This window comes from Heloderma suspectum, chromosome 6, assembly GCF_057233095.1.
Source record: "Heloderma suspectum isolate Gila_16-S chromosome 6, 16-S_ref, whole genome shotgun sequence".
Taxonomy (NCBI): domain Eukaryota; kingdom Metazoa; phylum Chordata; class Lepidosauria; order Squamata; family Helodermatidae; genus Heloderma; species Heloderma suspectum.
Genome location: NC_139463.1, coordinates 82536370 through 82552969, shown reverse-complemented (window position 1 = coordinate 82552969; position 16600 = coordinate 82536370). Strand labels below are relative to the sequence as shown.

At 45.8% G+C, this 16600-nt stretch overlaps 1 protein-coding gene across 1 annotated transcript; it reads left to right on the top strand.

Moving 5' to 3' along the window:
* Positions 1 to 14142: 14142 nt before the first annotated feature.
* Positions 14143 to 15069, top strand: LOC146341510 (olfactory receptor 5V1-like). Its single transcript, XM_084808363.1, has one exon. It carries the CDS (start codon positions 14143 to 14145, stop codon positions 15067 to 15069), a length of 927 nt encoding a protein of 308 aa, XP_084664489.1.
* The last annotated feature ends 1531 nt before the right edge of the window (positions 15070 to 16600 follow it).

The window sequence follows — 16600 nt, the reverse complement described above, 5'->3', positions numbered from 1 at the left end:
CTTGAAAGGTTGTCACAGAGAAGAAGGCCAGGATCTCTTCTTGATCATCCCAGAGTGCAGGACACGGAATAATGGGCTCAAGTTACAGGAAGCCAGATTCCGACTGAACATCAGGAAAAACTTCCTGAGTGTCAGAGCAATACGGCAATGGAACCAATTACCTGGGGAGGTGGTGGGCTCTCCCACACTGGAGGCCTTCAAGACGAGGCTGGACAGCCATTTGTCAGGGATGCTCTGACTTGGATTCCTGCATTGAGCAGGGGGTTGGACTCGATGGCCTTGTAGGCCCCTTCCAACCCTACTATTCTATGATTCTATGATTCCCTGTTCCACGTAGCAGCCTTAACAGAATGCAGGGTTGGTCTGGGCTCACAAGGCCGACTCGTCCCGGAGGGCCTCGATTTGCTTCAAGGTACAGGTCTGGCCCAATGTAACCCATTTACATATTTGCAAGGAAACTGATCGGTATGGCAAGGGCACGGCAGCGGCCCATGGCCAAACGCAAGTCAACGGATTATGCTCTGGTGGCACCTTACGGGTTTTATGGAGTGCCATGGGTCTGAGGAGGGCCCCCCGTTTTTTTAAGCAATTCAACGGTTTACTGTTGACTGAAGGGCAATTGGGCAGTTCCTGCATTAGCTTTACCCCGCTAGGCCTAGGTAATTTGCAGTTCAGAACCCACTGTTGTTACATGGAAGCAGTCTCCATGGCAGCCTCTGGAGATTTCTCTCTCAGGCATGTTACGACATTTCAAATGGGGCTTCTCAGTGTTTTGGCCTGCATTCACGAGTTGTCCGCTTCTTCCTGATGCAATTTTTGCTTTGCTGGCTCTAATGTGCTTATTCCTTAGACCAGCAGTCTCATTGTACACCGCTACGGGTGCTCTTACATGGGCACGTTATGATGTCTGGAGCTGCATGAAGGGCATGTATGTCGTCTTCAAACTTCAGCTTCTGTCACCCCGTCACATTAAGATCCAGTGGCTCCATAGATATGGCATACGGTGGGAGTCCCCTCCTCACTCTGTCCCACCAAAGTTTGTCAGTCTTCCTCCACAGGTCCAGGTGCTGCACATTGGAGGGAATGACTTCGGCTGTAAGCCAGGCAAGGACCTGATGGAACAGGCCTTGGTTGAGATGCAGGTGGTCCGGCATACCTGGCCGGAAGTAGCCTATTGCAGCCCTCACTGCTCCCATGGATCAATGGGAAGGAATGGAATGATATCACCAGTAGCAGGGCATGTTTGAAAGTGCACAGAGAATTGGCTTATGGCCAAGTGAATGAGGTGTTGGATTCACCACCCAACAGGGAATTCTGTGGACATGAAGGGAGCGTTACAGGTGGGACGGTGTCTGCCTGTCTCATTTAGTGAATAACATATGTCTGTCTGATCAGCAAAGGGCCCTGCGGGAAGTTCTTCTGCGCAGGTGGGGGGAGTTTCATAAGCTCTAGGCTTGTGACTCCTGTGGCGGCTAGGATGGGCAAAAAACAGGAAAGTAGGGATGGTGTGCATGCAGAGGCACCTTATGGTGACAGGTGACGCCTGAGGGCCCCCCGAATGGGTTGTGCGGCTCGGCGGGGGGATAAGGGTTGCCTTGGAGACCAACCCTACTCACTCACCCAGGTGTTGTGCGGCACCAGGTCGGGGGTGACACCGGAAGGTCTACCTCCTCCAGAAGGGGCAGTCTGGAGGGATGGCAAGATCACCGCCACCCCTCAGGCTGGGTATGTTTTCGCCCAAGAAGTGCCAGCTAGCCGCTGACACAGTTAGATGCCCGTCCTAGTTACCCCTTTGCAAGTATTTAATAAATGTGGCCCAATTTTCAACCCAAGCTTGTTGTCTGCGTCTTCTTTAACCCATCTCCGCTCACAAATGCCCTCACCCAATGCCAGCTTGTCTGGCCAAAAGGGGGGGGCATTGTGGGCGGGTGGGGTGACAAGACATAGGGGCCTCTGATTGGTGCACCCCAGTGGCACCACCATGCTAGGAGGGGCAGGCTGAGTTGCCTTAAACTCAGTCCCCTTCCCAATCTCAGCTCTCTGGCTCTACGCAGCTCCCTCCCACCCTCCCCTAAGCAGTGTGGGTTTATTACCGGTTGCCCTTTGGGAACCATGTAGGAATTTTTTGGCTCACAGTTCGATTCGCCTATTACTGTGCGTCTTTTTTGCCTACGTCACACTGTTTTGCGGGTCGAGTGTGTCCTGTAAGGGAATATCGTCTTTATCATCGGTCACATTCCAGTTGGCGGCTAGGACAGGCAAAAACAGAAAAGTAGGGATGGTGTGCATGCAGAGGCACCTTTTGGTGACAGGTGATGCCTGAGGGCCCCCCGAACGGGTTGTGCGGCTCGGCGGGGGGATAAGGGTTGCCTGGGAGACCAACCCTACTCACTCACCCAGGTGTTGTGCGGCACCAGGTCGGGGGTGACACCGGAAGGTCTACCTCCCCCAGAAGGGGCAGTCCAGAGGGATGGCGAGATCACCGCCACCCCTCAGGCTGGGTATGTTTTTGCCCAAGAAGTGCCAGCTAGCTGCTGACACAGTTAGATGCCCGTCCTAGTTACCCCTTTGCAAGTATTTAATAAATGTGGCCCAATTTTCAACCCAAGCTTGTTGTCTGCGTCTTCTTTAACCCATCTCCGCTCGCAAGTGATGTCTTCTGTTTCCCCTCTCACCCCACCATAGGATCATATACAAGGAACCATTACTTTTCTTTTCTTTTTCTTTGCTTTTTAGTTATTTATTTAACTTTATTGGTAAGCATTTCCCCTGGGTTATTACCTTGTTCACAAGAATTCTGATTTGGAAGTGTGCAAGGGGGGAGGATTAGCAGTCTCAAGGTAATTCAGTGGTTTGCAGAAGTACAAAAACTTCAGGCGAGGGAGGAAGAGGGAGAATCACCCCTCAAACAGTCCTATGAGGACTGAGTGTGTGGAGTGACTGCCTGTTAGGAGGGGAGGAGGCATCCAGAACAGGAGCACCCTACACTGCAACATTTTGTTGCTTGTCCCACTTGTATATATCAAATTTCAGTCTCTGTTTAATCTGTGACATGTATTTGTAATAAACATTATTTTTATCTCTTTGCTGCTATGTAACCAATAAAACAAAAGCAAACATATACCTTCTCTTAACCTAATTACATAATTGCACCTTAAGATAGTATCAGAAGCGTGTAATAACATGCATCAGAGTTTTCTTGCGGCCCACTGACACCTCGCTTTGAAATATTGAATATATTGTCCAGTAGTATGGTCATAGTCTGAAAATCAACATCAATAAGATGTCTTCCAGAGAAGTGGCACCTGGAAATCAAATAGCTCATGGAAAACCCCATTTTGGGGCTGATTTCATGCATTTTGGTGGCCCATGATTCTTCCCCCATGTCTTTCTATGCCAATAGGACAAAAGAGAATCTTGTTGAAAAATTATCTCAAGCCAGAATTAGATAGCCATCGTCTGAGCTGAAGTTCCCACTGGACAACAGGCCTTGGGAAGGTGGATCTAGGAACACACAGGGCTCTAAACAGAAATGTATACTATTCTGATTCCAGGGCCAAGATATCTGAATGAACCCACAGAGCAGACCCATATAAAAGCTGGGGTAATAATTTGGATGTCATTAGCTTCCTAACTGGTTTGGCCAAGAAACAAACAAAAAAATAGCATTACAGAATTACATAATTGCACCATTAGACAGCATACATCAGAGCTTCTGTACAGCGTACCACCATCTAGTGTTGAAATAGTCTGGGCATAGACTGAAGGCACATGAGGTAACCACCTTGCTGAAGCTAAGCAGGTCTGGATCTGGTCAGTGCTTGGAGGGGAGACTACCTGGGAACCACATGTAGCCACCTTGAATTCCATGGTAGAAGAAAGGTGGGATATAAATAAATAAAATAAAATAAAAAAATAATATTGAGTCTGAAGAACCAATGCAGACCTTACTAGTATTACAGCCACTGCAAAAGAGAATTATCCCTTATTAATTTATCCTCAATACATTGCTTTGCTTTGGGTCATTCTCATCTCTTGATAGCATCATTTGGCTCTGCCTGTCCCATAATGAGCTGAGGTTTACCAGAATCCACAGATTCATTTTGCAGGTCCAGAAGGCTTGGGAGATACAGTGTGTCTCATCATACATATGCAAGGACATTCTGTGTTCTGCCATTTTACAGTCAGGGCCAGAAATATTGGAACAAGGATAACTGTTTTGGCAGTTGGCCTCTGTACACCACGACACTGAAGTTGAAAGGAAACACACCCAGATGGGAGTGAAGTCAGGACTTCCAGCTGTAATTCAAGGGGTTTGACAAAAGTGGGGCACTAACCATTCAGGAAGTACCATCCATGGCACAGACTGAAGGGAATTCGATCCCATTTCAGTCCGTGGCGGAATTCTCTGACATCCCTAGTTCCAGCATAAATCTGGATCCAACCCAATATATTAATTCTGTGGACCAAAGCAGACACTATATTAAAGATGCAGCAGGCAGCTACATATTTTGTTCTCTCCCCATGCATACACCTGTTTGTTTGTTTTTTTACTCTAGTGTAAGCACAGGGCCTCCATTTTAGATTCCCACACACCTGCTGTTTATGTTGTGAAAAAATGATCCATTGATTTTTGTATCCAGTTCACCTAGTGCATGCTCCCCCCGCTCCCAACATAGGCATATTATTTCCACAACATTTTTTTCTTAACATTAGGGATGGCGGAGAATTGTGCCACAGATTTCAGTGAGGCTGAATGCAGTGAGGCCCCCCGAAACCCATGGCAGAACAGCCTCCCACCCCACACCACCCCGCGGAATGAACCCCAGCGTGTGTTGGGGGGGGGAGCATGCACTGGTGCTTCTCTACTGGTGCTTCTGAAGTGTGACTGCTTCAGAAAGAACTTTCCATTATACTGTCTCTTTTTCTTCACAAGTTTCATATAACAGAAGTATGATGTAGTGGTTAGAGTCCAGCCCAAAGTCACCCAGTGAGATAACTAACAGGAGGTTTGCTAATGAGCTGGATGTGGAAATACAAAGCTGAGCTGGGGGCAAGTGGGGTGCTGACATGTGTAAGAGTAAGTTGCATTGAACTCAATAAGACTTACTTCTGAGTAGACATGCACAGAGTTGGTTCTCCTCTCCATTTTAGCCTCACAACGTCACCAACAAGGCTGGATGTGGAAATAGAAAGCCTAGCAGGGGGAATAATACCTCATGCAGGGCTGCAGATGGTCATGGCCATTTTAAAAGGTTCTTTCTTTCTTTCTTTCTTTCTTTCTTTCTTTCTTTCTTTCAAACAGTGTTGTTTTAAACAAAGAGTGCATCGCTCAGGCACACCTGGGGCAGCCTTGTTTTGGGAAGCCCCAAGGAGGAGGAGGAAGTGTTTTGGCTGAAAGTAATTACTGCACGTCTCAGGGCAGGGGAAAAAATATGAAAATATCTATGAAAAATAGCCTTTCTTATGGAAGTTATGATGCAGAATTATGGCTGCCGGTATGGATTTATCTTCGTAATTCATGGAGCAGAAAAAAAGAGGAGAATTCCGGGGGCTTGTGAAGGATGGTATGGAGCACTGGCCGCAAACTGCGGAAGTCAAGCGGCATGGAAGGTACACAATTCATACATCCCTAGCTGGAACAACTGCACTGAGGGAAGTAGCCTTCCTCATCCCTTCTTTCCAGTGACTCTACTCCAGCCCCCTGAAAATGCTACACAGAAAATCAGGAGACTCTGTTGAATGGGGGGAGTTGTCACTAGGGATGGCGGAGAATTCCACCACGGATTTCAGTGAGGCCGAATGCACTAGCATTCGGCCCCCCAAAATCTGTGGAGGAATGGCCTGCCCCCCTCGTGGATTCCTCCCAGGACAAGGCTTACCTGGGGTGGATGTTCCGGATGGTGGAGGCTCCGGCGGTGGCTCTGGCGGCGCCGGCTGGTCTTTCAACCGGCTGCCACGGCTGCCACTGTTGTCCTGGTCTTTGCCATGATAGACTACATAAGTATTTACATGGCCTATCACGGCAAGCCAATAAAATAATAAAAAACCCAGTGTGTGCCAATGGCAGCGCCTATGGCGGCCGCCATTTGCATTCCCTGTTTTTCGCCGATTTATCTTTTGTAAACATTTACGTAAGGTAAAAAGGTGAAAAAAAGGGGAATGCAAATAGCGTAGTGGGTGCTATTTGTGTTCCTTTATTTTTTGCCGTTCTAGCCTACGTAAATATTTATATAGGCTAGAATGGTGAAAAATAAAGGAACACAAATAGCGCCCACTACGCTATTTGCATTCCCCTTTTTTTCACCTTTTTACCTTACGTAAATGTTTATGTAAGATAAATCAGCAAAAAATAGGGAACGCAAAAGGCGGCCGCCATAGGCGCTGCCATTTGCATACTCCGTTTTTTGTTTTTTTCTTCCAGAAGGAAGTTGCCCAGCAGCTGGATTTCCTCGGAATCTCCACGGAGCGGAGCCAGCCGGAGAAAGATTTCAGGGGGAGGTGTGGAGCGCCTCCCCCCCACCGCAAATCACCTCGTCAAAAAGGTAAGTGACTTTCGTACATCCCTCGCTGTCACATGAAGGGTAGAGGGGATCTCCAAAGGTCAGGCAGAGGGACCTTCTCTGAGTGGAGCCCTTCCTCTTGCAGAAGGTCCCTGTCTCCCACAGAAGGCAGATCTTGGATCCAATCCATTGTTTCTGGGATCTTTGGAGGCATTTGGCTGGCTACTAGGGATGTACGAAAGTCACTTACCTGGTCTCGCAGCTTGCTTCGCAGTGGGGGAGGAGGCGCTTTGCTGCTCCCCCCAAAGTTCAGAACGGGGGGGGAGGCTTCCGGCCTCGCCCGGCCGAAATTCAGGCCGGGGGGGAGGCTTCCCGCCTCGCCCAGCCGAAATTCAGGCCGGGTAGAAGCGCCCCGTCTCCCCGGCCACGAACTTCAAAAGAAAAGTAAAAAAAAAAAAAAAAGCCCCGTGATAGGCTACGTAATGATTTACGTAGCCTATCATGGCTAGATCTGCAAAGTCAGCCGTGATAGGCTACGTTAATCGTTACGTAGCCTATCACAGGGGCGTTGGGTTTTTTTAACTTTTCTTGTAATGGCGGCGGTGGCAGCTGGTCGAAAGACCGGTTGCCGCCCCCGCCCCTGATGAAGACCTGCCGAACCGCCGCCGGGACCCGCCGCCGGGAGGGACATTTGTGAAAGGTAAGTCCCATCCCGGGGGGGGGGGCGGGGGGCAGAGAATTTCTCCCCGAACAACCTTCGGAGGACCGAATGCGTTGGCACTCGGCCCCCCGAAGTTTCGGGGAGAAATTCTCCCCCATCCCCACTGGCTACTGCTTGAAATAACATGACACTGTACTAGAGAGTTCTTCGATCCGATCCTGGAGTTATTTTGTGATGTCTGTGTCTTGCTCAGACTTAAAAAGTTATTCATCCAATCATTCATGATGAACAAAGCATATATTTCTAGAGATATGCCCTGATGGGTCACTTTAAAATCACAGTATTAGTGGGGTATTTTATGTAAGAATCAACCATATTAGTAGAAATGAAAGAAGCAGGGATGTTCAAGCTCACTGAAATTCTCTGAACCTTAAAGCCTGGTTCCATTTGTTCCCATTTTAATTTGCAATCTGCTTTTCAGTTCATTTGAATAGGAAAAGTGTGCATTTGGAATGAGAAAAATGTGCACAATTCTCCCATTGAGTAAAGTGTGAAAAAAAAGCACATTCTGAACTCATGGAACACTCCACGAGTTTAGGGATATGCAAATGTTTTCTGAAAAAGTGCTCTCCCATTCAGACTTGTGTTTGAATTCGTGTTGCAATTAAGGCATCTTCAGATAACAATATTCTCATACAATCCTATTTAGTTATCCTCTGAGGGCTCCTTCACATGGGGCTTTTATCCTACTGTGGAGATTGCTTACTCACAGAAGTTTGCGGGTCCTGTACTTAGGGATGTCAGAGAATTCCGCCACAGATCTCGGAGAGGCCGAATGCCAGTGCATTCAGCCCCCGAAATTGGTGGCGGAATGGCCTGCCACACCCCTGCCCCCCCTCGGGATGAGACTTACCTGGGGCGGATCTTCCAGGTGACGGCAGCGGCGGCTCCGGCGGTGGCTCCGGCGGCGGTTCGGCAGCGGCTGGTCTTCCGACCGGCTGCCACCGGCGCCATTTCCAGTTAAAAAAAAATCTTTACGTAGCCTATCACGTAAACATTTGCATTAAAAAAAAAATGTGATAGGCTACGTAAATGTTTATGTAGCCTCTCACGTCTGACTTAAAAAAAACCCACGCGTATGCAAATGGCGGTGGCTACGGCCGCCGCCATTTGCGTTCCTGATTTTGGCACGTCTTAGTCTATGTCAAGATTTACGTAGACTAAGACGGTGAAAATAAGGGGAACGCAAATAGCATAGTGTCTTGACGTAGACTAAGACATGCCAAAATCAGGAACGCAAATGGCGGTGGCCATGGTGCAAATGGCCATTTGCATACGTGCGTTGTTGTTTTTTTTTAAGTCAGACGTGATAGCCTACGTAAACATTTACGTAGCCTATCACGGCTGACTGCAGGGATGCAAACGCCGCCATTTGCATCCCTGCTAGCCAGCGGCTGGATGCCCAGCTGCTGGCGGAGCCGGCCAGCGGCTCCGCAGAATCCTTGCGGAGCGGAGCCGGCCGGCCAGGATTCCGGGGGGAGGGACAGATCACCTCCCCCCCACCATCAACATAATCCACGAACAGGTAAGTGACTTTCGTACATCCCTACCTGAATTTGATGCGGTTCTCTTCCAGGGCACTTCCCACTATTTGTGAGCTCTATTTAGGGATGTACGAAAAGGACTTACCTTGTCCCCAGCTTTTTTCGTGGTGGGGGGGAGGCGCTTCACTTCTCCCCCGAAGTTCAGGCGAGGGGGGGAGGCATCCCACCTCGCCTGGCCAAAATTCAGGCCAGGGGGGGAGGCACCCCGCCTTGCCCGGCCGAAATTCAGGCCAGGGAGAAGCGCCCCGTCTCCCCGGCCGCGAAACAAAAAGTGAGAAAAAAAAAAACCCATGATAGGCTATGTGACGATTAACGTAGCCTATCACGGCTGACTTTGGAAATCTCGCCGTGATAGGCTATGTTAATCGTTACGTAGCCTATCACGGTGTTTTGTGTTTTTTTTACTTTATTTTGTAATGGCGGCAGCAGCGGCCGGTCGGAAGACCGGCCGCTGCTCCCGCCCCCACCGAACCGCCGCCGATCGCCGCCAGGACCCACCGCCGAGAGGGACATTCGCAGGAGGTAAGTCCCATCCTGGGGGGGTGGCGGAGAATTTCACCGCCAATTTCGGGGGGCCGAATGCATTGCCATTCGGCCTCACCGAGATTCGTGGAGAAATTCTCAGAAATTATCCGCCATCCCTAGCTATTGCGTTCTTTTCCATGATGACAAAAGTCTGGCATTTTCCCTCCTCCCACCATGGAGTAAATGTAAATGAGAGGGTATACTGTTTAAAGTCTCTTTATTGCAAATTAAACAACACCGCCTCCTAGTGGATTTGTAATGAAATACATAGACCTTTTCCAGAAGTTTAGTGTGTGTGTGTTGTTGTTTTTAAAAAACCATGTGGAAAGGACTTGATCTAATCCCACAAAGATTTCGGAAGCAGAAGCCCCAGTAAATGGCAGGATGTTTAGCCTTGTGTGATGAAGCCCTGAGTCCATGATATGTGGAAACAGAGGATTACAAACAAGAACACAGGAAGGAAGATTACATTCTATACATGTTAGCTGCCTTGGGTTCCTTGCAAGAGGACAAACGGTGGGATAGAAATGCAATAAATACATACATGCATGCATGCATGCATGCATACATATATATCTGAATATTGAGGTGGTCTTTGACCGTAATAAAGTTTCATTCTATTCTATTCTATTCATATCTGAATAAGATTTTTGGCTCTGTGAGTGCAGGCACAAATCAGAAGCATTCACACTTAGCTGTTTCAGATAAGTTGCAATTTTACAAGTCAGCTGTTCAACAGAGATGAGATTAAATCCATCCCTATGCTCTTGTACAGCTGATCAGTACAAAGCCCTGGTTGGATTGATGGTGGTGGTAGTGTATGTGTGTGCATTGCTCCTCATCCGGCTGGGCAGATACCTGCTTCTGTACACATATGTCTCATATCTGGACTGGGATGAAGATTGTTCTTCATTTATGAAAATACAGCTTCTTGTTAAACCAAGTAGTAGACAGTTCTCACAAAATGATCCCATATTTCTCAGAAAACAATACAGCATTACGTTTTCCTGGTCTAAGCCAACACTTCCTCATTCTGGATGGGGCTGATAGGAGCTGAAGACCAAAACACCTGATGGGCACCAGGTTGGGGAAGGCTGGTCTAAAAGGATACTTCTACTTAGAACACACTGGACCTTTCCAAAAGACTAGGTTATGATGCTATTGACTAGCTTAAAGTCTCTGAAACACTTCTGGGAATGTTACCTGTCTGGGAAAGCTCTTGGGGTAGAATTCCCAAAGACATATTGTGTATACATATGAAAAACAAATTGGAAGGCCATGCACAACACACAGACAATACTAACAACATGCAAGAGGAAGATTTCTCTTACAGGTATGGAAAAGACTGTTTTATGGGTGAGTGAACAAATCTTCGAGGGCCAAAATGTTAGCTGATATTGAAGAAATGACTCAAAGAGTAAAATACACTAATAAATCTCCCCCTGATTGTGGTATAATTAAATAATGACTTATAAATGAAGTGAGCTTCACTGTCCTTCAGTGTACCTGCAGTTTTCATTCATAAATTGTAAATGGGAACTCAAGAGTATCAATGGGATAGAACTCATGACTAACCTGTCCCAATGATTTCAATGGGACCTATGTTTCACTAGCTGAGGCTGTAGTCCTTTATACTCTTCCCTGGGAGAATTTTTCATTCATCTCAATGAGACTTACTTCTCAGTAGACATGTATAGGATTGCACTGTTGGTCTGGATCCTATCCAAGGTGTTTTAGAGGACAATGAAATTGTCCCCTTATTTTATAAATTGTTCTTTATTTAATTGTCACCTAACATACTGGTTTTACAGCTCTCTGTTCTAACAATTACAGTGCTGTTTGCTTGTGAATGTCTTAATTAGTGTTAATCCATGAGATCCCAGAGAAGGTAGGAAAGGAACAGCAATCCGAAGTTTTGTCCGTATCTGATTTAATTCTTTATTGATGTCATGTGTGTGTGTGTGTGTGTGTGTGTTGCATTGCCACACATGAGGAAGGCATGTGATTTGAACAACTAATTCCAATTATTCTATGTGTTTGTAGTGTGTTTGTCCTTATATTATAGGCGTCCTTATGCAATTGTTTACTGATCAAATAGCCAAAGGCTTTAGGCAGGCAACTATATATTAAAAAGAAATATGAACTATCTAGTTAGGAACCCATTGAAGAGGTAAATATCATATTTGCTAATCCCATACAATATACTTGCTGATGCCTAATGTCCATCCCCCAACATCCAACACAGAGAAAATAGAGCTTCTAAGTGAGTCAGGGGGTGAGTCCACACTTTGGGCTGCTTCACACTGAACTTTTAGCCTGTGATTAACATTGCTCCTTCACAGAGGTTTGTGGGCTCTTTACATGATGGAGTGATCATTCAAGGCATCTCCTGCACTAAATGCCCTTTGTTCCATTTTGAAATCAATCACAGATAATGAGCTATCAAATTACCATGTTGTGTTCCACTTCAGTTTCCTCTGTGAAAAGAGTAAAAGCGGCAAGAAGAGGAGTGAGATCTATGAAAGATAATGGAAGACTCAGGTACGAGGAGAAGGAGGGGGAAGATGGAAAGGGAGTCGTTGTGATCCTGCATTTAAAACAGAAGCAGAAAGCCCTGTTTTAAATACAGGATTTTAGGCTGGTGTAGAGATGCCCTTTGTAAGACAGACACAATGGCTGCAAGAACACTGGTGTGTGTGTGTGTGTGTTCAGGGAGGAGGGGATTCATCAGTGGACATGTAAAAACACCAGTGTCTTTAAACACCAGTATACACGTGTACCCCTTCATGGAGTACTGCCTTGTTGTGGCGAAGGGGCTTGCGTAACTCAGTGAAGCCATAAGCTATGCCATGTAGGGCCACCCAAGATGGACAGGTCATGGCAGAGAGTTCAGACAAAATGTGGTCCACTGGAGAAGGAAATGGCAACCCACTCCAGTATTCTTGCCAAGAAAACCCCATGGAACGTATCACAAGGCTAACAACGTAAGGCTGTGAGAGCTGGACTATACGGAAGGCTGAGTGCTGAAGAATTGATGCCTTCAAACTGTGGTGCTGGAGAAGACTCTTACGAGTCCCCTGGACTGCAAGGAGGTCAAATCAGTCAATCCTAAAGAAAATCAACCCTGAGTGCTCATTGGAAGGACAGATACTGAAGCTGAAGCTCAAATATTTTGGCCACCTAATATGAAGAGAAAACTCACTGGGAAAGACCCTGATGCTGGGAAAGATTGAAGGCAAAAGGGGATGGCAGAGGATGAGATGGCTAGATAGCATCACCGATGCAATGAATATTGAATATGAACTTGAGCACACTCCGGGAGAGAGCGGAGGACAGGAAGGCCTGGTGTGCTATGGTCCATGAGGTCACCAAGAGTCGGACATGACTTAACGACTGAACAACAATACACATGTAAGAATCCCAAGCTCAATTAGGATTTTCAAGGTGTGTGGACACAGGTGTGTAAAGCCTCAGAATCTTACCTCATCTCATCTCTTTATTTGTATGTCTTTATTTCTACAACATTGTACCAACATACAACATAGCAAATCAACGGTAGTAAATTATAGTTTGCAACATATCAAACAACAATAAACAAACCAATATTCAAAAGATACAATATAAGGAGTTACAGATAACAACGTTGGCAGATAAATTAGTACATAACCAATAAACCAGTACAAATAAACTAAACGAATTCACCAACCAAATGCTAAACAGGAAAGAGAATAAAATACAACATAAATCTTTAATAAAACACATTTCCCTACAAGGATAAATAAATCCCCATTCCACACAAGGATTTTCCATAAATAGCCTACATACAGTGGTTGGTAGCCACACCTCTCACTTGCAGCAGCCTTCCTCCCAGCTCTCACCATGGTCTCCTTTCATAGTCCTTTCTCCATTTCTCACCTGGGGAGATAAAAACATATACTCATCTGTCCACCAAGCACCCCTTCCAGCACTTATCTTCAGACAGCAAGCTTTGTCAGGCTCCAAGATGATGGGTGGGGTGAAGCAGGTGGAAATCATCAGCCCCTTGGTGTTAGTCCCTCTAACATGAAATGTTAGTTCACATTTTGTCCACATTTGACACAGACTACACTCATGTGCCACCAGTATGCCCACATTATGGTGTCATAGCGTAAAGCAGCCTTCTCCAACGTGACCTTCCCCACACCCCAATGGTTTGAATTACAACTGACGATTAACCGTGCCAGCTGTGGCTGCTTGGAGTTATAGTCCAAAACATCTGGAGGGCACCACAAGGAGGAAGGCTGGTATAAGGTATTAGGGTTTTTTTATTTATATAGATATGCATAGACAATCAAAATCCATAACAATAAGTACTATCTACAAATATCTACACATGATATTAGTGATATAAATATTTCCAAATGTGCAGTCTTTGCAGGAGGGAAGCTTTTCTACTCTTTAATGCATGTCAAACCTTTCTCTGCTCTGTTTTTTGTTTGTTTTTGTTTGGTTGGTATTTTACTGCAAAATGCTTATATAAGAATTCTTTGGAAACACTGTGGTCAGAGGCAGGATACTTTTATATTTTAAATACTGGAAGCAAACAATGGTACAGGGTGATGGCTGTTGACTTTATCCCTTGTTTGTAACATTAATGGAGGTATGTGTATGGCCAAAGTTGGAAACAAGATACTGGAAGAAATGCACCATTGTTCTGATCTAGGATGGATCTTCTTATATTGTCATCAATTTATTGGTTTGTCCATAATCTGCTGATGCATAGCACAATTTTGATATATTTTCTTGGATGAGACTTTTGATTAACTTATTTTTTGGCCTACAGAAAATTTCATCGTGTTTGGAATCAGACATGAAGGCACAAAACCAAACTGAGATTTCAGAATTCATCATTCTTGGCTTTAAAAATCTGCAGGAGATACATTTCTTGCTCTTCAGTGGGTTCTTGACAATCTATTTATTCACAGTTCTATGGAATACCTTCATTATTATCATGGCAATGGTGGACCAGATGCTCAGAACACCCATGTATTTCTTTCTTGGGAACCTCTCCTTCCTTGACATCTGCTACACTACCACCACTATTCCCCAGATGCTGGATTTCCTTCTCAGAGAGAGAAGTAGCATCTCTTATGTAGGCTGTGTGCTCCAGCTATATTTTTTCTTCTCCTTTGTAGGCGCTGAATGCCTCCTTCTGGCAGTGATGGCTTTTGACCGCTATGTTGCCATTTGCAACCCTCTGCGCTATTCTCTAATCATCAGAAGAGATGTTTGTCTCCAGCTAGCTATTGCATCCTGGGCTGGTGGTTTCCTCAACTCTGCAGTACACACACATTTTGCCTTCCAGTTACCTTTCTGTGGAGATAACCACCTAGATGCTTTCTACTGTGATATCCCACCACTGCTGAAGCTCTCATGTGGAGACATTTCACTCAATCAAAGGCTCTTGCTATCCATTGGCTTGATCATAGCTTGGACACCCCTTTTCTGCATTCTTCTTTCATACACTTACATTATTTCAACTGTCTTGAAGATACATTCTGCAGAAGGGAGGCAAAAAGCTTTCTCCACCTGCTCTTCCCATCTTACTGTGGTTCTTCTCTATTATGGCAGTTGCATTTTCACATACCTGAGACCCATTCCCTCCCAGTCATCAGTGAACGGAAAGTTGATTCCACTGATGTACAGTATCTTGACTCCACTGCTGAATCCTGTTATATATACCTTGCGCAACAAGGATGTGAAGAAAGCTTGGAGAAACATGATGGGAAAAATTTGAATATTCTATGCAATATTCAGTTTTTGGCTGCATCCTAATGTAATCATAAACGAGTTTCATTCCATCCAAAGTTTGTTTTATTTATTTATTTATTTATTTATTTATTTATACACTAGTGTTCGGTCTCAAGGTCTTAATGTATTTTGCATTTAAAATAACATTGTAATGTGTTTCTTAAAACAAATACAAAATATTGAGTTGTCAAAGTCATGTTCATACAAAATGTACAGCTGTCAAAGTTCTCCAGGGCATTTGTTGTCCTGGTCTTATACTACATATTGTATAGTAGCTCATTATCCAGAAACAGTATGATATGAGTGTATACAATTCATTATTTATGTGCTGACTTCCAAAGAGAGCAGCTCAAACTGTGGGTGTCCCCCGACAAATACACTTGTCTTGAATAGGCTGGCCACATTTCAAGTTATGTCTAACCCACTTCAGTCTGTGCCTGACTCAAAATAAGATTTGCACCCCACCTCTGCCTCTTCCCTGTCCTTTCTGCCAGCCCCCACCTTCTTCCAGGCAGAAATAACTTTACCTTGGGGAAAGGTAACTCTTTGTAAACTGCCCAGAGTGCCCTGAGAAATATAATAAATGTATACATATACACACACAAAGGGCAATGGAGGGTTCAGTTAATTTTTACAAAACCTTAAGGGTTCAATAAATTTCCATACATCCTTAACAAAAGGTAATATAGCCAGTTGGGGACAACTATGGCCTCCAACAGGAAGTGGACAGGAAGATCCATGATCAGATCTTCTCCTCCACAGTTCTAGTTCTGTCTGCAGATGCCATCTGGGAGCCATAGGATTGCTGTCTAAACCTGTCATTTGAATACCATTAATTAAGGAGTCTGGCAAGCCTTTCTTAGAATCAAGCTACACAATTACAATTTACGTCCGTGCCACTAGTGAAAAGGCTTCTTCCTTCCTTCCTTCCTTCCTTCCTTCCTTCCTTCCTTCCTTCCTTCCTTTCTTTTTTGCATAGCCATCAATGAGCATCATTGGGAAGGATATGAAGCAGGGCCTCAAATCGTTTTCCGAGTGAGTAGATAGGTTCATATGGGGGAATCCAAATGGGTAGGGATGGCGGAGAATTTCTCCCCGAAACTTCGGGGGGCCAAGCGCCAACGTGTTCGGCCCCCCGAACAAGTTTCGGGGAGAAATTCTCCGCACCCCCCCACCCCCCGCACCCCCCCCCCCGGGATGGGACTTACCTGTGCCGAATGTCCCTCCTGGCGGCGGGTCCGGCCGGCGGCTCAGTGGGTGTTCGTCCGGGGCGGGAGCGGCAGCCGGTCTTTTGACCGGCTGCCACCCCCGCCATTCCAATAAAAGAAAAAAAAAACGCCCCCGTGATAGGCTACGTGATGATTAACGTAGCCTATCACGGCTAGATCTGCAAAGTCAGCCGTGATAGGCTACGTAAATTGTCACGTAGCCTATCACGGGTGACTTAAAAAAAAAAAAAAAGCACGTATGGATAATGGCGGCCCCCATAGGGAGCCGCCATTCCCATTCCTTATTTG